Source organism: Eimeria acervulina, genomic scaffold (genome assembly GCF_000499425.1).
Source record: "Eimeria acervulina Houghton genomic scaffold, Eah_scaff632, whole genome shotgun sequence".
NCBI classification, from domain to species: Eukaryota; Apicomplexa; class Conoidasida; order Eucoccidiorida; family Eimeriidae; genus Eimeria; species Eimeria acervulina.
In genome coordinates, this window is record NW_013547235.1 from 1 (window position 1) to 19,988 (window position 19,988).

The window sequence follows — 19,988 nt, forward strand, 5'->3', positions numbered from 1 at the left end:
TATATCATGAGCATATTTCTGTAACTCGGTATTTCTAAGCTACTTCAAGCCCGTACCTGCCTCTCGCAGGTCAGGCATATCAGGCATATATACATATATACACCTATATAATTTATGTATATATACAATATACATTTATGCATATTATATGTATATAACTTATATTTATGTACATTGGGACGCCCTCCGTTACAGGCGCCAAACTAACTAAAACTAACGAATGCCTCGTTGGTTGAAATATAAAAACGAAGATATTACTCTTCTACGTCTTTCAACTCTCTCATATACTAAGGTGAGCTAATAGAGATAACAATAATAACTCTCTATGCTTCTCTTTCTGCTATTTAGCTGTCCGGCGTCGCTTCCTTCAATTCGTTTTGTTTGTTCATCCTTCTTGCTGCCCTGCTGCGCTGCAGGCCGCCAGCAGCCTCTACCCAGCTTCACAGTTAGGGCTTCTTTCCTATAAAAAGCCCCCCTCTTATAGGCGTTAGCAGCAACAGCAGCTCCAGCAGCAGCTGCTGCTGCACCAGCAGCTGCTACACACTCGCTGCGAACTCGCCGCCGTACTCATATATATATACACACTAACAGCTCCTTATTGACAGAGCGGAATCGTCTTTCACTGACACCCCAAAACCTCTACTCGCTCTATCTCTCCTGCTGCAGCAGCTGCTGCTGCTGCAGCTTCTGCAGCACCTGCTGTTGCTGTTGCTGCTGCTGCTGCCGGTGTTGCTAGTCGTACTGGGCGCCTAGTTAAGCACGCTGAGGTCAGACAGCTCGTGGGCCTCCAGAGTTGTAGCCATAGTGCCCTCCAACTTCTTCGCCAAGGCGTCCTTAGAAGAGGAATAAATCATGCGGGGCTTCACAGGGGCGCAGTCTGGAGACCAGAGGATGAAGTGAATGCGCTGGCCTGTAGAAAAGCATCATCGATCAAGCCACACAGAAGAAGAAGAAACTGTCAAAAGAAAACAATAAAACTCCAGCAAATGCTACGGCAACAAAGGAAAGCACAGCAAAAGCTCTTCATGCTTGATTCACAACACACAATTCTGCGCACGGCACGCAGCCGCCTCCACGCAGACACACAACAAAAGTTTCAACGGAATCAATATGATAAAAGAATAAAAGCAATTAAGGTTCTCTTAGAACGAAGAGAGGCGAGAGGAGAAAGAAACCCATGCCGGACACCGCACAGCTTGCTGCTCGTGTGTGTGTTGCTTGCTGCGCTAACTTGAACGCGAAACAGAGCAAATACGCATCCTTACCCTCATCGTACACTGCGTATCTGCAATCACTTGCAGGGAGTTCTTTAGAGAAATCAGCGGCGCCGCTTGATCCCTTCTTCTCCACGACGATCTCGTCATGGTCGATCTTGAATATAATCCATTTAAAGGCATGGCGGAGCTTCAACTCGTTAAAAGTTGTCACGCAGTCCTCATTAACTGGCATTCCGCTCGCCATTTTCAAGAAGAAAATGTAATAAAAGGGAAAAGAAAGAAAGCAAGAGATATACTGCAATATACAACACACAAAAGAAGAACTGCCTGCACACGCACTCCGCTGCTGTACGCACACCTCAACGTACTCAACAACAGCGCGAGGGAGAAGAGCTTCTGAGAAGTTTGCGTGCTCGTTTTGAAGCAAATTGAAAACGCTGCACTTCGGAAATATAAATAACTTAAGAATAGACGAAAAGCGCGAGAAAATGAACACACAAAGTCCAACTTTCTGAGAGAGGCGTCAACCTGACTGCAACCCTGCAGCGCTGTGCGTGCTTACAGTACCTGCCGTGTAGTTAGCCAATGCCATCAGGTGTACATACACCTGAGAGGAAGCAGCGAATTGCACTAATTTCTTTCGATTTTCAAACAAAAAAAGCTTAAAATTATCAGAAAACTATAGTCTAAATTGATAAAGCAGTTATTTCTCTTTTTTATAGACGGCGTCTCTTTTATTACCACTTGCGCGTGCTGGTCTGCTACCTTCAAGGAGGAATCATGGGGCCTACAGCAGGGCTCTATACCTGAGGGCCCCAAAGCTGGCGTTTGTATCAGCTTTTGTGTTTTTTTCTGAATAATATCTTCTTATACGTGTTTTAGTATTTATCACTAGTCATCAGCATTTTTCTCCTTTGTCTCGCTCCCCCCTGACTACCGAATGGCGCGAAACTGCCTAAGGCGCCGCGCCTTCGGCGCTGTCTGTGACTTGACCGTTCAAGATGTATTTTTCCTCCTTTTCCCTTGCGCGTGGACTTTATTTGCAACCTGTTGTTTCTGCTATTATACTGTCCACCCGACGGTACACGATGAGTGCGCAACCAACACAGCCATCTGCAGCCACCCTTGCAGCACCTCGACCCCCCTTTCCCTCTTCTTCGGTTTATTCTTCTTATTTATCTCATTTAGACCTTCTTAATACAACCATTCTTTTCACAACAGCCAGCTGGGGCTCTCCAGATGATTGGGAGCCGCTGCCGGACCCGCCTTGGGGAAGCTGCATGCAAATTCCCCCTCAACTTGAATTGGAGGGAGGGCATCGTGGTGCATGCAGTGCTGCACTTCTTGCTGTTTTCTTGCTTTTGTGCGTTTAATTCAGGAGCCCCAGGACGATACCAATGTACTGGAGTCTCATATCAGCTCTGCCAGCAGCTGTTGTACGCATATGTGCCATCTCCCATCCCTCTTTGCTCTCTTTCTTCTCCTCCTTTCGACGTTTCTTTTGCTTTCTCTGCCTTCTTATTCTTCTGTGCTATCACCTCTTGTCTTCTCTGCTTTCCTCGCCTGCTCTGCTTTCTGTTGTCTCCTCTTTTATCCCTAGCCGATGGCTGTTGTTTAAGTGCTCCAAGTGAAGAAGGGCGATGGCTCGTATAGAAGCAGCGCGTGGTGCATGCGTTGATTGCTTTTATTTGGGTTTGTTTTGCTGCAGTTGCATATTTGTGCTAGTATGAGTGCGCGTGTTTGGGGTGTATGCACAGATGGCGTTTAACTACTACATATTCCAGCGGGCATCAGTTGTTCAGAACGGCCTCTCGCGGTATACAATTGGGGAGTTGTCTCAAGTAATGCGTTTGTTTGGCCTGTTGGTTATTTGCGCTTTCTTAATCCTTGCAGTCGTTAGCGGGGTACAGTTTTCTCAGGTGAGGCATTTCTAGATGTTTATATATCTATTATATATATGTGCAAACAGTAAAATCAAAAATAAGTAAATATTTAAATAAGTGTAGATGTAAATCGATCAATTAGTATATGCACTGTTCATTTTATGGCTGTATTTGCATATCTTGAACATTATTGGAGGGGGGATCCGAACGCGTGGGGTGTATGCACAGCTCAAGTTCTGCGTGTATCTGTGATGTGCTGGCTTGTGGTTATATAGGGGCTGTTGCGGCATATGTGTGTACACTGAGTGCATATATCCGTGAATGCATGCATATGCATGCAGCGCCTTCTTGCATGCATGCAGTGCCTTCGGGCTTCTAAGACAGGTTTTGCTGCCCATAGAAAGTTGTTTAATGCTGCGGTGCATACAAAGCACACATCTGTGTTTCGTATTAATTAATTTAGATGTGTCAATGACAGCTCCTTTCTGTGCACAATGGCGTTTCTTGCAAAGTATTACTTGTAGTATACATACAATATATATATGCACATATATTTGCATGTATATGCGCTATCGACACACTAAACATATGTATATTTATGCTATATATAGAATATCTATGCAACATATGTATATAATATATTATCTATATAAGCGTGTGTGTGTGTGTGTGTGTTTGTTGCAGTGTACGACATGCCAGCACGATGTATTTGGCGAGAATGCATTTTGGTGTTTGGTGACGATGCTGTGGTTGTTGGTGATGGCTTGTTTATCTCCTTCTCCTCGGCACTTAGCTAAATTAACATTTACTCAGGAAACAGCAGCAGGAATTGCAGGAGCAGCAGACGGCCGCGTCTTAGGCCGCGTAGCGATGGCTGATGATGCTACTTTCATGGCTGCAGACAGCCAGCAAACAAATGCCGAAAACTTCCTCAGAGCAGGAGTTCATCCAGACCTCGTAGCACATGGCAAAGTCGCTCCTGAAAAGACCGCCGAATAAATCAATATATTGATCAATAAAACAATTCAACTAAACAAACTATATTATATATATATATATATATATAGCTCTAAGGGGGAAGAAGAAGAGTTCGGCGTTCAATCTGAAGGCGGAGAAATAAAGTAGGAGGAGTTTATAATAATAACAAAGATGTGTAATTAAAGACAAGGAGAGAGCAGAGATTGACGCAGCGGCACTTCGCAGGATAACGAGGCAAACAACAACTGCAGCACCTCATGCATGGTCTACTGCTTGCACGTGTGTATATATTCAAATATATATCATATTTAGTATATATTTATTGAATATATTTAATATATATTATGCACGAAGAAGCTTGCAGAGGACCTTGTCTTACTTTTTATTTTAGGTGACGGATGTGCGTTTGGTTTGTTATGGCGGACGCGTCCGTTTGTTTGCGGCGTGCTTAACACCTAAATAGCTTCAGTTCAAAGCCCCAACCTGCTCTACGACATGGTTGCATGCATGCATGCATGCATGCATGCGAACAAGCATGTATGCATGCATGCATGCATGCAAACAAAACATACATGCATGCATGCAAACAAGCATGCATTGCATGCAAACAAACATGCATCCGTGCGTGCAAACATGCATGCATGCATGCATGTTTGCACGCATCCGCCTTGAATGTGTACGCATGCGCATGTGCACAGCACAAGCACGTCTCTTCTTTATTAGGGGGCAGGAAGTAACAGCCTGTGTTTTTGTGTGCTGATGACTTGGATTTTTTTAAATACTCCAGACTTTCAAACAGTCGGTTTCGGCGTTTTTTGCTGCTAGCCAGATGGCTAGCCACTGCCAGACAGTTAGCTAACCAGCTAGGTAACCACTGCTAGCTAGTTAGCCACTACTGGCTAGCTAGCCACTGCAGACTAGCGAACCGCTGCTAGCTTGCCAGCCACTTTTAGCTAGCTAGCCACTGCTGGCTAGCTAGCCAACTAGCTAGCCAACTAGCTAGCCAGCGGCTTGCAACTGTTTAGGGACGAACTGCGGTGCCGGTAGGTGGGGGAGGCAGCTGAAGTGTATGTGCAGCACTTTCTGCAGCAGATCAGCGGCTTGGGTTGCCAATTCGAGTGTCACGACAGGGCAAACTTGGCTGGCTCGAGGTCTTGCTGCTGTCATCTTAGTATTATTTAAGGAGATATTTCATTTGCCTGGGAGTGCGGGTGTAGGGGAATGCAAGACCTCACCCTGTCCATATTCCGCCGCATGCTCTTCAGCAGGACAGTAAGGTCTGATGCCATGCAAAATCACGTGTGCGTACATTCCGGAGCTGAAAATTAATTAGTAACTGCGTGCTACCTGCTGCAGTTTCGCTGGTCCAGCGACCCCGTAACAGCGCCAGGGAGTGTTCAACCTGTGAAGACAGGCGTTTCCTGTTAGTGTAAAAAAAGACGCATTTCTTGAACGTGTTTGGATATATTTGTATTTATACGGCACTGAGCGATTATGGCTACAAGAGGTAGACATTCGAGAGAACAGCACGGCAGCTGTCTAGCTGCTGCTCACTTCTCGTTCATGGAAAACATGGACTGAAATTTTTCAGTTTCAGTCAGGGGTTCGTGTTGGCAGTCGTCGTTGTTTGTCTCCTTTCTGAGGATTCCCTGGATATCTGTCACCATAGTTCGATATGTTGTCATGATAAGCGAAATACAAACAAAAAAAGTGAAATCATACAAATAAGGAATTTAATAATGGTTCACCCGAGAGATATTCCTGAGCTGCACCATACAGACCATCTTCTGTCTGACCTTCGGCATTCACGCAATCCACTTCTTTCACGTTCCCGTTCACGGCCACCGGGATGGCAAGAGGGAAACCGGACACTTCTGCAGCAATTGATGCGGAAAGCAAGAGAAAAATCAGATCATTAGGCATTGTTTGCCGTCAAGAAAACGATAGGAGTTCTGAAAACCGCTAATCTGCGATTTAATTCCCCAATTTCTGCTCATCGCTGGAGAACAAAGATGAACAAGTTTTAGGTGTGCATACACCCGGAACAGCGCCCTGCTCCCCCTAGTATAATCAGAGGAAACAGGTTGTTTTTCTTCTACTTCTAAAGGCATTCGTGCACTGTTTCATTCAATTTAACGAGTTTTTTCTGCAGATTAATTATATTCTTCCTCTGTCCAAGCGGTCTACTGTATGCCAGTCGACATCAACAACTTCAATGAGAAGACAGAAAGTAGAAGCCGAAAGCCTCACCCAGTCGTCCACTAAACGCGTAGATCCGCAGTTAGTTACAGCTTTTGCTGCCTCGTCAATAAAGCAGAGAACGCCATCTGCGTCCTAAGGCCAATATAATATAATTTGTAATAAAAAACAATATAATACAATTCAACGAGCCAGACTACGGAAAAAACTTGAATTTGCAAATGCAGGTAACACCTACAGCAACAACAACGAGAAGATGAATGCATTCATATGTAGAATGCGTCTACTGATGAATATACAGCAAACAAGGCACCCGGAGATATCGTGCCCTAGGCGGCAACCTTTCTCTGCTTTGTAGAGCTGGTGGGAGGGGGCAGTGCTGCTACCTCAGCCTCTAAGACCCAATCTTTGAGCCGTTTAGATGTTGGAAGTGGGAGCGGAGCTTCATTTCTTCTTTTATTGATGGAGTGCGCTGATTCTGTCTCTTTCTCGTTTTCAGGGTTAGGAGACTGCGGCTTCTCTCCCTCCTTCGGGGCGGCCTCAGGAGAAGTTGAAGCGCCGGAGTTGCTACCTGCTGCTGCTGCTGCTGCTTTATTTTTCTTCTTGGCCGCCTGCTTCGCCTGCTGCTGCTGCAAAGCCTTCTCTAGCAGCGCAGACGTCTCCTCTTCATCTGGAGACAGCGGAATTAAATCTTCTGATGCGTCATGCTCCTTAGAGCACATCGGACAGACAAATGAACCCCGAATCTTCGGACGCCCAGACTCTACATTGCTGCTGCTGTTGTTGTTGCTGCTGCTGCTGCTGCTGTCCTGTTTGCTGCCGTCCCCATCCTGCGCATGCACGAAACGCAAACGGATATCCTAAGCAACGGGCTCAAGCCCAAACACAAAGACCTCAACACCAAACCATAAACCCTAAACCCTAAAGCACCTTTTGTGTCATGGCTTCTATGGCTCTGTTGGATACGATGAAGCCGCAAGGCCAAATGATGCATGCGCGGACGCCGCTGCTGAGGTCTGCCTTGGTAATAGGGCAGACGGGGAACCCTGTTTCTGCGTTGATCTGAACGCAAATTAACAAATAATAAATGCAATAATAAGTAGAACAAAGGACAAGTAAAATACACAGAAATAAGCAAACCAGAGACAGAAACAGAGCGAAAAGAAGAATTCCTTGTGACACCTTGAAAGGGTTATACACGAGCAAGCATGCATAAACGCATGCATGCATCCATCCCTCACATCTACTTGCACTTCCTTCATGTCCTTGAGCGACTTCACGTGCTTCATGTGAGCGGGCAGAGCCTTCTCCAGTAGAGCCTTTATAACCGCTTCTTTGTTGTACAAACGGCCAATTCGGCAAGCCAACAATGGAGGTTGAAGTTTCTCCTGCACAAGCAAACAAAACGAACGGCAACATATGCTTAAAAGCATACAAATGCAGGTTGAAACAGAAGTATAGACGGATGTGCAAGTAGAGGAATACATAAGCAAAACGGGAGCACAAGCAATGCACACAAGGACAAAGCTGATCACATACATCGGTTTGCTTTCACATGTAAAAACGGAAGAGCCGTTTGAGTTTGAGTTTCCTTTTTTCGGGTGCATGTACACCCCAGGCCAACGCGGCTCCCTCGCCCGTCGTCCAGTTCATTCAAAACGGAAAGCAGCCGCTTAAATACAAACAATACCTCACAATATATAGGTCTTTTTAGAAATTTTAGTTGTTATTCGGGCTGGAAGGCGTTAATACCTGCGAGAAGGCGCATGCAGAGGTCCGCAGATCGCGGCTTTCGTTCTTGCCGAATCGTTCATCACCTGCTCGTATTTGAGTATTTGGTGTATATCCCATTCCTCCTAAATTGCGGAGAAACTTAAATCCTTTTGTGCGCACCATTTCGGTGCGGTGAGAGAAGGAGCCGCCATCGCCCCCCATACTGACTCAGTTGAGGTAAGTAGAAGAAGAAACAGCTGCTGAAACACCTTCCGGAGCGGCTTAGTACGGCGACCAGTTTGTTGATGGGGAAATATGCAGCAAACAAAAATACAAAAAGGAACGAAAAGAAAAACAAAGAAAGCCGCCTAAGGATGTGCAAGGGAAGCCCCGTGGTTGACCTGCGACTGCCGAGCGCAGCGTATGGTGTCTGAGAGAGAAAGCAAACAACACCTACATCTTCTTTCATAAACTCAACTTTTATTATTCCTTCTCAATTCAGCGTGTGGAAGCCGCACCACCAACTCCTCTGGCCTCCACCCGCTGTCACAGCGAGCCAACAAGCAGCGGCAGCAGCAGCAGCAACAGCCACAGCAACAGAAGCAACGGTCATCATCACGAATTCGAAAAATAGCCTTCTGGCATCTCTCACCGTTATGATCATTTCGTAGCCCTTTCTTATTATCGCCTGGTTCTTCCCCTTTTCCCTTATCTTCTTTAAACCCTTCGACTGTTGCGGCTGCTTCTCCTGTTGCTGCAATTGCAACTGGAACAGCGACTGACACATCACCATGCGACAGCTCCTGGTGGCCTCCCTGCGTTCGCGGGGGCCTTGTGGTGTCTCCAGTGGGGGGGCCCAAAGGAGGGCTGCTGCTTCTTTTGTTTCAGGCGTTCGTCGCTTCAGCAGCAGCCAGGCAGGGGCCCCCTTTAGCAGTGTTTTAAAGGCGCTTGAGGGCACCCAGAAGGCATACTATGACCTCCCAGGTTGGATTCCAGTCTTTGTTTTATTCTTCTTTGCTGCTTTGCATGCATCTCAGCCAGCCCTCGACAGCCGCTTGCCTTGCTGCAACAGGGCGACAGGAGACACAGCAGCACTCCCATACCTAGAGGGGCCCCTCACTGTGTTTAGGGGGACGCCTTCTGCGAATCCGTGTGTTACTGCATGCATACGCATCCCTGAATGCATGCATGCATGCATGCATAGTGCATATATGTATATGCGTGTGTATGCATATATATATGTTTGTGTCGTCTATTCTTTTTTAATTGTGTTTATTGAATTGTGCAATGCTTATTTGCGTGGGTTTTATTCTTTTCAAAATGCTTTTGTTTATTTTTCTATTGTCTTTTCTTCTGCTGCAGCGTTGGGCGGCGAGCGCTACGAGGCGCTGCCATTTTCAGTGCGCATTTTGTTGGAGTCCGCTGTACGCAACTGCGACGGCTTTCGGTGGGTCTTAGCTGTTTAAGTGTATGGAGAGCTTTGATATTTGTTGTCTGTAACGCGTATTGTCCTATGTTGATCTAGTTGTGCTGGTTCCATTGCAATTCTAGTGTATAGACAAGTGTAGGGACTTGTTTCTTTTAAAGCGTATTGTCTTAGTTAGACAGTTTAGGCGCTCGTTTCCTAAGAAACGTATTTTTTTGTGTTGATCTAATTGTGCGCGTGTCCTTGCTGTCCTATATATATATATATATATATATATATGCTTAGGTTTTGCGTTTTTGTTTGGAGCGTAGATACAGTTTTATCCATGCATTAGTTTGTATACTTATGTACACAGCCTCGTAAGCATTTATATTCCTCAGGTGTATAGTTGTGTATATTTATTTGCATGTACATTATTTGCGTATACCTATATATATATATATATTATGTATATGTATATATATCATTCACAACGGGCGTCTTGCCTCATTATTTCGCTTGCATGCATCATAAGATTTGCCCAATGTTTCAGAACGTTTGTGAACAGACGTGCATGCATGCATGCACGCATGCATGCACGCTTGCGTGTGTGGACGGATATGCATACATACATGCATACATACAAAGATTTGCATGTATGCATGTATGCATGCATGCATGCGTGCGTGCATGGACTGCGTTTGGGGCCTCTGCAGGGTGACGGAGGAGGATGTGGAGCGAATATTGGATTGGCCGAAGACGAGCAAAGAACAGAAAGAAATTCCTTTTCTACCGGCTCGAGTACTTCTTCAGGATTTCACGTGGGGCATCCGTTGACACATCAGAGGGCAGGCGTATTGATTGTTTAGTTGCGGTGCTGTTTCATTTGTTTGTTTGTTTGCCTTTTTTTGCTTGTTTGCTTGTTTGCCTGCTTGTTTTTTCTGCTTGCCTCGTTTGTTTTGTTTGCTTGTTCGTTCGGTCGGTTGGCCGCTTGATTCTTCGTTTGTTCGTTTGTTTGCTTATTTTTTTTGTCTCGTTTGTTTATTTTCTTCGTCTTGTTGATTTGATTGTCTTTGTAACTGGGTACACATTTGTGTTTGTTGATGTGTTTGTTTGTTTGCTTGCCTGTTTGTTTGTTTGTTGACGGGTTAGGGAATGAGTTGGCTGTTTTGTCTGTCGTTTCTTGCATGATTTTTTTAATCTTTCTTCGTTTGTATCTTTCTCCATTTCCTTCTTTTCCTTCTTCAGTCCTGTCTTTGGTTGCTTCTTTCTTTTTTTTCGTTTGGTTCTTTGTTTGTTCACTCATTTCTTCTTTGATTCTTCATTTATGTTTTTCGTTGCTCCTTTCGTTTTTGTTTCTTAGGGGAGTGCCAGCTGTGGTGGACTTAGCGGCGATGCGGGATGCAATGCAGCGCCTGGGCGGCGACCCACGGCGTATAAATCCTTTGGTGTCTGTTGATTTGGTGGTCGATCATTCAGTTCAAGTGGATTACAGCCGTTCGGCTGCTGCTTTCCAGCGAAATTTAGAGAAAGAAATGCAACGAAATAAAGAACGCTTCGCCTTTCTCAAGTGGGGAAGCAAGGCGTTCAATAATATGCGTATCGTTCCCCCAGGATCCGGCATCGTGCACCAGGTGAATCTCGAGTTCTTAGCCTCCGTCGTGATGAACAGCAGCAGCAACAACAGCAGCAGCAGCAACATCAGCGGTAGCGGGATGAAGATATTGTATCCTGACTCAGTGGTGGGTACAGATTCCCACACGACGATGGTGAACGGGCTGGGGGTGTTGGGTTGGGGTGTTGGGGGGATTGAGGCGGAGGCGGTGATGCTAGGGCAGCATATATCGATGGTGTTGCCTGAAGTTATTGGAGTACACCTCACTGGCCAGCTGGGGCCCCTCGTCACGGCGACAGATCTGGTGTTAACTCTCACAGAGATGTTGCGGCGTAAAGGAGTTGTAGGCAAATTCGTGGAGTTCTTTGGCCCAGGACTTGAGCGGCTTTCTCTCGCCGATCGGGCGACGGTTTCAAACATGGCGCCGGAATACGGGTGCGGAAAGCAACATGAATGCGTCTTCAAATTCAAGATATAAATTTTAAAGAGAAGGAGCATCTAGTGATTTAAATTGTCATCAATGATATTGCTTGATTCGTGCAACTTCCATTTATATCGAGATTCATTCGCTGGCAGGCGTTCTTTGATTGAGTCTTGTGCCCAAAGCAACTTGAGTACAAGGTATTTTGCAGAGAAGGCGTAGTGCGTGTTGTGTGTTGTGGCTTCTCCCCAATACAATTCGAAAGGAAAGAAACGAAAGACAAGAATGCAGCCATAACGGAACATTTGCCGTCGAAAGGCGCATGCGTCCGGCCTGCTGTTGTTGCTGCAGTATTGGGGATGGGCTGCTGCTGCTGCTGAGATGTTGCGTTTGGCTGCTGCTGTTTCTTCCATCGGCTCAGGATAAAGCCGAGTGCTCTGGTTTGGTGGTTGCGTTGAGGTTTGAGTGGAGAGAAACCCCCGGCATTCGCAGGGCACTGCAACTGCTGCGCTGTTTGTTTCATGCATCATGATAGTTTAATTTACATTCTGCAGCAACGCGCCTGTATGTACACTGCGCCTATTAGCGGGTTGTCTGTATATCCCAAATGCCGGTTCAAACAAACTGCCTACCCTAGAAACCCTAGACCGGAATCCCAGCAGCAAAGTAGCGCTACCCTGTCTTTGCTGTGTACTAACATCACTGGGAGATGAAAGGGGCTTATGGTGTATGGCCGATGGTTCTATGCTCCAGAGTGCCGCATATTCCCGCATTGCTGAGGGACACACCTCCGGTTTTGTGGCTTAGGGTGTATGACTCGCCTTTAGAGTTAAGCGTTTAGGGTGTATTTGCTTTAGGGGGTTGGAGGGTCCATTGCCTTTTAGGGGTTTTAGGGGTTTAGGGTTTGTGGTTTGTGTGCGTGCAGGGCGACCTGCGGTTTTTTCCCTGTAGATGAGCAGTCTCTGTTGTATTTGCGAATGACGGGTCGTCCTTCATCGCAAATCGACTTGGTGGAGCGTTACACCAAGACGAACAAAATGTTTGTAGCTGCAGGCGCAGCTGAGACATCAGCAGCAGGAGCTTCTTCACGCGTTGCATATTCAGACGTGGTGGAGTTGGACTTGTCTTCTGTTCAGCCTTGTGTGGCGGGGCCGAAGCGCCCGCAAGATCGCGTGAGTGTAGGGGAGGTGAAGAAGGATTTCCGTTTATGTTTGCAGAAGCCGGTAGGCTTTAAGGGTTTTGGTCTTTCAGATGAGCAACAGCGGCGCGTTGTTCGTTTCAACTTCCAGGGAAAGGAATATGAACTGAAGCATGGATCTGTCTGCATAGCAGCCATAACCTCGTGCACGAACACCAGCAACCCCGGCGTAATCTTTGCTGCAGCATTGCTAGCAAAGAACGCAGTGGCTCGCGGTTTGCGTGTTGCTCCTTATATCGTCACTTCTCTGTCTCCTGGTTCAAGAGCTGTTTCGCAGTACTTAATGGAGTCCGGGCTGCAAGAGGCGCTGCAGTCTTTGGGCTTTTACCTCGCTGGCTATGGCTGCATGACTTGTATAGGAAATACCGGGGAGTTTGATCCTGAGGTGACTCAAGCTATTGCCGAAGGCGACCTCGTAGTAGCTTCGGTCCTCTCAGGGAACCGCAACTTCGAGGGGAGAATACACCCGCTGACGAGAGCTGCTTATCTCGCTTCTCCTCCTCTCGTTGTAGCCTACGCCCTCGCCGGCCGCATTGATATCGACTTTGAAAAGGAGGAAATCGGAACGGACTCAAACGGGAACAAAGTCTTCCTTAAGGATATATGGCCCACTAGAGAGTAACGCACACCCGTACACACAAACATACGCATGTACATTCATGCATGCATGCACACAGTGGCACTCTGTCAATGCAGCAAATGCAGGTCGGCAAAGCAAGACTTTGCTGCTGTTGCTGCGGAAGCTGCTGCTGCTGTTGCTGCTAGATTGAAAACTAAATGCCTACTCCTGCTACTGCTGCGTAACCGCTGCATTGCTGTATTGCTGTCCTACTGATGCCGCTGCCCAGTGCTCCTCTTCAATTCTTCATGTTGCTACTTTAGATCCTGCTGTTGCTGCTGCGCTTCAGTGAGATTCAACCAGTGATTGAGCAGTACTTGGGCCCCGAGATGTTCAAGCGAGTGTACAGCACCATCACTGAAGGGACACCCGAGTGGAAGGCGCTGGAGACTTCCGATTCTTCTGTGTTGTATGACTGGCGAGAGGATTCGACTTACATTCATAACCCCCCCTTCTTCAAGGTATGTTGCTGTTTGTTTGTTTCTTCGTCTGTTCGTTTGTCTGTTCGCTCGTTTGTTTGTTTGTTTGCTCGTTCGTTTGCTTGTCTGTTTGCTTACTTATCTGTCTGTTTATTTGGCGCATTATAGGGATATTGCGGATGCTTTATTATTGCGTGGGAAGCCGAGATGTTATTTATGCATATAATACCGGCTTATTATTCATAATATCTAAGTCCGTATTATGTGCACAATGTACCACTTCATTGTTATTGAACATAATGCCATTTCATTGTCAACCTGCAGGCATAGATGGGGCTGCATGCAGGCGTTGTGCACAGTTTGTTGCTTTTGACTTTTTGGGTCCTCTAGGCAGCCACCTTCAAGTTCCCAATCGAACGTTGTTTTGTTTTGTTTCCTCCCGGCTTTTTGAGCGTTTTTCGGATTGCAATGCATCATCTGCTCAATGCATATATATATGTATATATATATAATATGTACAAGTATTTAAAACCGTATTTTATACTTAATTACTTGCAAATGGGTGTGTGCAGACGATGGAGCGTTCTCTGCCGGTGATAGAAGACATTCGTTCTGCCTATTGTTTGCTGAGTGTTGGCGACTCCATCACAACTGATCATATATCCCCTGCAGGGAATATTGCAAAAGACTCTCCTGCTGCGAAGTACCTTCAAAGTCGCGGTGTAGAACGCAAAGACTTCAATACGTACGGATCTCGCAGGGGCAACGATGAGGTGAGTAGAGGAAAGTCGAAGTGAAAGGTCCTTTTTTGTTTCGCTCCGCCTAAACAGATACCGAATTCATCTGGTGTGTCTTTTCTTCATAGTATATTATATGTTTGTTCGTTTCATCATAAGCGCATATGCGTGGGCATATTGCATCTTGCACTTGTGCATATCAAATTTGCTTTGTTTGCTGCATGCTTGTTCACCTACCGCACCATTTGTTTTTCGTATTGTATCTTTTTTTGTGGCACATTCTAAGTGTGTGTACCGCATCGTTTATCTGTGTATTATCTCCTTTATGCATGCTTTCTTCTTTCGGTTGGGATTTCAACTTGTCATGTTTTCATCTTTTATTTATGCATTTTCTCTTATTTATCCAAGCATTCTACCAGTTATTTACTTCTTCTTGTATTTATGCATTTCATGTTTTATTTATTTGTTTCACGTTTTATATATGCATTGAGTGGTTGTGTATTGCGTTCCTTCTTTGCGTACTGAGTTGTTTATGTGAGTACTGCGTTGCATTTTGGTGTGCTCTTGGTTAAGTGAGGAGAAATCTGGGAAATCTGTCGGTGGGAGAAGAGTATATTTGAATAAAAAAGAGGAGGGTAGAGTGCATTGCGTTGTATTGCATTTCAAGTGTGCGTGCATGCGTTTTCATCTGAATTTGAGGTGTAGAGTATGATTGCATTTTGCATGTTTCCTGTTTTTTCTTCTGCAGGTGATGGTCCGGGGGACGTTTGCAAATATTCGTTTAGTGAATAAGATGTGCCCAGGCGCGGGACCTAAGACGATTCATTTGCCTTCAAACGAAGTTCTGCCTGTCTCCGACGCTGCTGAGAGATACCGAGCAGAAGGGCATCAAATGATCGTCCTTGCAGGCAAAGAGTACGGAAGCGGGAGCTCCAGAGACTGGGCGGCCAAGTGAGACAATTGCAGATATGCAAAAGGAGGAACCCACAATAAATTCAAAAACAATAAAACCACTTCATGCCTGTAAGCAGCTTTAAACAGAAACAGCAAATCCACTCCCTGAAGTGCGCGAGGAGGTGCATATATCCGCCCATATTTAGCCACGTAACCCTAAGCCTTAAATCCTAAAGCACTACACCCTAAACTGTGTTGGCTGTAAGAATCGCTATTAGCGCCTCTCCCTCTTGGAGAGGAGATGCGTATGCTGGCTTTGTTGTTGTACACGTCTAAGTCCGTATAAACACATCTATATGTACTGAATATACTTGTTGTTTGTATTACATTTATATTTTATGATTTATTTTCATATGTGTATATTTTAGGGGGCCTTATTTGCAAGGCGTGAAGGCTGTGATCGCAGAGTCCTTCGAGCGCATCCACCGCAGCAACCTCGTGGGTATGGGCATTCTGCCTCTGCAGTTTTTGGATGGTCAGTCTGCAGAGAGTTTAAAGCTGACAGGTATGCCCTTTTCTCCTTCTGCGGTGTATGTGCGTACGTACACCAGAGTTCAGAACTCTCCTCTAGGCTCCCCCTTCTGTGCTCGGCCGAACACTCATCTCAGCTTCGAGCGTCTTCCGCTGCTGCTGCTGCCGCAGCTTCTCGTCTTGTTGTTGATGTCGCTGCTCTTTCCGTTTGCTGATGCCTCCCGCTGCCGCTGCTGCTGATGTACAGGGCGAGAGCGGTTTAATATAGCTCTGAATGGAGGACGTCTTGTTCCTGGGTCTTTAATTCGGGTGTCTACGGACTGCGGGAAGTCCTTCGAGACGAAATGCCGCATCGACACGGATGTTGAAGTCGAGTATTTCAGAAATGGAGGCACTCTACACTACGTGCTTCGCAACATATTAAACAAAAAGTAAATCCAGGTGTACAGATACTTCGAGGTGGACGTACAGTTGGAGGTGGATGTACAGGTGGAGGCAACAATTGTTCTTTTTTGGGTTTGCTCAGTTGCCTCCGCTACTACGCAGCTTAATGTCGCTGTGTGTAAATAATAAAGCCTTCATGATGCGCTTGAGCTTTGGGGCAAGGTCTGCATGTGCTACTGCAGCAGCAGCGGCAGCAGCTGCTGCTGCTGCTGCTAGCGAAGCTGCTGCTTCCTTCATCCTCCCTCACATCCGAGTAATTGCCACAGGATTTATATAGTTGTTGCATGCAGCCCTATTAACCTGATACATGCGTGCATCTCTGTGGTCCTTCATTCCAGAAGGGGACTTTGGGGGGCGATGGCTGTGCGCGTGCTTTGCGGCAGCTTAATTAATTGAGTATTTTTCTGATAAATACAATATTTTTATTAGGCTTAGGCCTTTAAAGAACAGTCTCCCTAAGGGCTAATAACACCCGAAACGGTGCAGTAAGAAGAGACGGAGCTTCTCAAGTTCTCAAGTATATAATGTAAGGAGAGACGGAAAATGAACAATTTGTTCCCTGTCCCGTTGGAAGGCCGACAGCCGCCCTTGAGGAGACGGAGCCGCTTCCCTGCTGCTTCGGCAGCTAGCCGCTGCATCTAGGTGCTGCAGCAAGCTGCTGCTGATGCAGCTAGTTGCTGCAGCAGTTAGATTGGGTGACCCGATGAAGCGCTGCTTCCACGAGCGGAGCGTCAGTGGGAGGGGGGAGGCCATGAGGGCCAAATAAATGAAGAGGAAACAGTGATAATGCCTAGAAGATTTCAGCAAACAAATTTTCAATCAAATCCGAAGATAAATAGTCAGAAAACATCTGCAAAACGTCGGTGGGACGAATCAAGAGGCGTGCATCTCCGGTGAGAACTGCTGTCCCTCATACTTCAAAAGTAGCTAGCTGGTCGCTAGCTGGCTGCCTAGCTAGCTAGCTAGCTACGAGCTAGCAAACTATTTATTTTTTACCTTTGCCCGTGCTACTAGACTGACGCTCTGTATACATGGAGCCTAGAGGGAAGCATCTTTTCTATTCTCTTAAGCGAGCGCCTCTTCCCTGGTCTGTTTCATGCTGCACTGTAGATAGCCATGAGTGTTAAGACAGCGTCCTCCGCGCTGCTTCATTGCAGTGTATGTACACCATCAGTCACGTCAGTCACTTCAAAGGAAATGATAAGAGGGCTAAACAGACGAAAGGCCAATGCGGCTGTGTAAAATGCCATAAGTAGAACCGCAGTAGCTGTGGAGCACAGCCTCTCGCTCGTTGTTATTTGGACACTCGGGCCCATTACAATAGAGTTAATAAATGAAAGAAATCTGGAGTGTCTAGACAGCTTGCTTTACGCTGTTCATGATTTAGTTTGCATGGACTGCATGGCGTCGTGCTGTGCAGTTGTGCAATCGAGGGCGTTCATAGTGAAGCGCTGCGAGGAAGATGTTCTCGAGTAACTCGAAAGTTGTCATTTCTTCTTGAAAGAAAAGGAAACCAATTTAATTACTTGTAAAAGGCTTGTAAAATGAATACCAACAGCCCCATCAGTGTCGGGATGTGCCGGTACAGCAGACGGCGTGTGGAAGCTGCTGTTGTGTGTTATGCCGCTCTGGTAACTTAGCAAAACCAGCAACCCAGATACATGAATTTAAGACATATAATACCTTAAAAACAAAATAAATGAGCTGAAATGGTTTAAATTTATCAATGGAGTGACATCAGTATCCACATACACCGTGGCTCGCTGCAGTCAGACTCGAGAGGGAAGCTGCTGCTGAGGTATGTGGACCCCGCCTGTTGTGTAGACACCTCAGCGTTTTTTGTTCATAATTATGAAATTTATAAAAGATTTCTTCATTTATTTCACAAGTATTGTGCGTTCTTCACCCCGGATAGACCCTTTCTTCTTCCTCCTGGGGGTCCTCCTCGTTTGAGTGCTTTCTGCGTTTGCCTTCGCTGTAGGTATATTACATATATCATATCCTCCCTCTCTTCCTCTTCCTTTTTCGCAGTTTGACTACTAAAATACTTTAGGCACCCTGTAGCAATGGGTTAAAAAGGACCCCTTTTTTTGATTTGCTGCTGCTTTCCTTTGGCGGCTGCTGGGATTCTCCCGATTGACTCTATTTCATTGGTGTTTAGAACATTCGCATCCTCCTATTGCGTTTATATTCATCTCTCGCATCTAGCAACTGAAATTCTATGATAATCTACTAGAACTCCTCTTCAGCTGAAAGGCGAGGCCCCGTCGCCTTGCTTTTCTTTCCCTTCTTCCTCTCATCTACCCGCGGCTGTTCTCCCCAGTGCAGTTGCTGAGGTGTACGTACAGCTGAGGTGTACGTACAGCTGGGTTTTAACACTCACGAAGGTTTTATTGGAGGCGAAGCGGACGAATAAACAGAAACAAGCAACCAACCCTGAACTCACGCATCACAGACGAGCAGCTTTGCTTGGCTAAGGGCCATGTCTGCTCCTCTTTTAGAAAGAGCAAACTGCCCAACCTCTTATACACCTCCCTGTATACGTGACTATACAGCTGCCTGTACACTTGAGTGTACACCTGCTTATACACCTCCGTGCAGCCCTCTAGTTCTTAACCCCCTTTCTTTCGTGGTTCGCGGCGAGTAGGGAACCTCCCTCGGGAAACAAAGTAGAACGAACGAAAGGCGACAAAGGGAAGAAAATAAGTAGGGGATCAGTGTGGTTTAGAAAGATAACTGCACTTAGTTTGAGCCTTTCAGCAGTTGCGTCGGCATTGAGGTGTGGGCTGGCTCGTCTTCTTCTTTCTCCACCGCCTTTCAGGAGGTTAACGAAAGAAGAAAATGGTGGTGTCGGGGTTTACCCTGTGAGTCCACATTGGGGGTTGTTGGTGTGCTGGAGTGTACGTACAGCTGAGCTGTGCATTCAGTGGTGTAGGAGTTTTTCGTGTGTGCGTAGACATCTGCTTGATGTGCGTTGTGTCTCTTCTTTAGGAACGACGCGATATTATTGTTTGCATTTCTCTATTCTTCTTCTGATGTCTTCGTTGAATGGGATGCCTTTGCTGCATGCGCTCAGCCGGTGCATTACTGGTTGTTGGGGTCATACGGGGCCCTCATCGCCTTCCGACTTTCTCACTACTTAGGACAGTACTTATCTGAGGTGCGTTCTGTTTGCTGCGGTGCCTGTCAAACCGAGAAGGAAGAATTGAGGAATGGAAGGGGGAAAATAATGACGGGGAGGCTGGTCGAGGGTACTTGGCGGAAGTTGTGGTGTATGTACATCGAAATAGCAAAGGAAAGCGAGCGACGGGGCAGGGGGGATTTATGGAGGTCTCTTTCTTGAGTATGGTGTATGTTTCTGCGTGCAGGATGGAGAGGACTTTATGCTGTATAGACAGCGGGGGCCTCCCTTCTGGGTGAATGTTCTCATTCTCGGCATTTTATTTCCTTGCTTCTTCGGATGGACTGTCGTGGGTACCTTTTGGTTCCTGGAAGTGCAGGAGGAGACGCCTTTCTGTGTAAGAAAAAAGCAATAAGTGCACTGGCGAGAGATTATTCACACCGCGGGCGTTAGGGTTTTGTGCTCTTTTGGTATAACGCTAAGGTTGTAAATATATATATATATATATATATATATATATATAATTGGACATGCATATGTATAGATACATGCGTGTGAAATACAGGCATGCATACCTATATATATATATATATA

At 46.1% G+C, this 19,988-nt stretch overlaps 5 protein-coding genes across 5 annotated transcripts; 3 read left to right on the plus strand and 2 right to left on the minus strand.

The window, feature by feature from the left end:
* Nucleotides 1-749: 749 nt before the first annotated feature.
* EAH_00045000 (actin depolymerizing factor, putative) lies at nucleotides 750-1,461 on the minus strand (the record flags this gene model as incomplete). Its single annotated transcript, XM_013391622.1, has 2 exons — nucleotides 750-910; nucleotides 1,266-1,461. 2 exons carry the CDS (start codon nucleotides 1,459-1,461, stop codon nucleotides 750-752), a joined length of 357 nt encoding a protein of 118 aa, XP_013247076.1.
* A 696-nt stretch (nucleotides 1,462-2,157) lies between these two features.
* Nucleotides 2,158-4,099, plus strand: EAH_00045010 (hypothetical protein, conserved; the record flags this gene model as incomplete). Its single annotated transcript, XM_013391623.1, has 4 exons — nucleotides 2,158-2,309; nucleotides 2,596-2,653; nucleotides 2,975-3,136; nucleotides 3,785-4,099. The coding sequence occupies 4 exons, from the start codon at nucleotides 2,158-2,160 to the stop codon at nucleotides 4,097-4,099; spliced, it is 687 nt and encodes a 228-aa protein (XP_013247077.1).
* A 2,507-nt stretch (nucleotides 4,100-6,606) lies between these two features.
* EAH_00045020 (hypothetical protein, conserved) lies at nucleotides 6,607-8,212 on the minus strand (the record flags this gene model as incomplete). The annotated part of the gene is made up of 4 exons (XM_013391624.1): nucleotides 6,607-7,107; nucleotides 7,208-7,339; nucleotides 7,519-7,665; nucleotides 8,030-8,212. The coding sequence occupies 4 exons, from the start codon at nucleotides 8,210-8,212 to the stop codon at nucleotides 6,607-6,609; spliced, it is 963 nt and encodes a 320-aa protein (XP_013247078.1).
* Nucleotides 8,213-8,781: 569 nt separating this feature from the next.
* EAH_00045030 (aconitate hydratase, putative) lies at nucleotides 8,782-16,264 on the plus strand (the record flags this gene model as incomplete). The annotated part of the gene is made up of 10 exons (XM_013391625.1): nucleotides 8,782-8,974; nucleotides 9,353-9,437; nucleotides 10,112-10,216; nucleotides 10,759-11,445; nucleotides 12,357-13,247; nucleotides 13,538-13,709; nucleotides 14,240-14,440; nucleotides 15,153-15,355; nucleotides 15,727-15,863; nucleotides 16,077-16,264. The coding sequence occupies 10 exons, from the start codon at nucleotides 8,782-8,784 to the stop codon at nucleotides 16,262-16,264; spliced, it is 2,862 nt and encodes a 953-aa protein (XP_013247079.1).
* A 2,850-nt stretch (nucleotides 16,265-19,114) lies between these two features.
* On the plus strand, nucleotides 19,115-19,809 carry EAH_00045040 (zinc finger (C3HC4 RING finger) protein, putative; the record flags this gene model as incomplete). The annotated part of the gene is made up of 3 exons (XM_013391626.1): nucleotides 19,115-19,137; nucleotides 19,265-19,433; nucleotides 19,642-19,809. The coding sequence occupies 3 exons, from the start codon at nucleotides 19,115-19,117 to the stop codon at nucleotides 19,807-19,809; spliced, it is 360 nt and encodes a 119-aa protein (XP_013247080.1).
* Between the last annotated feature and the right edge of the window lie 179 nt (nucleotides 19,810-19,988).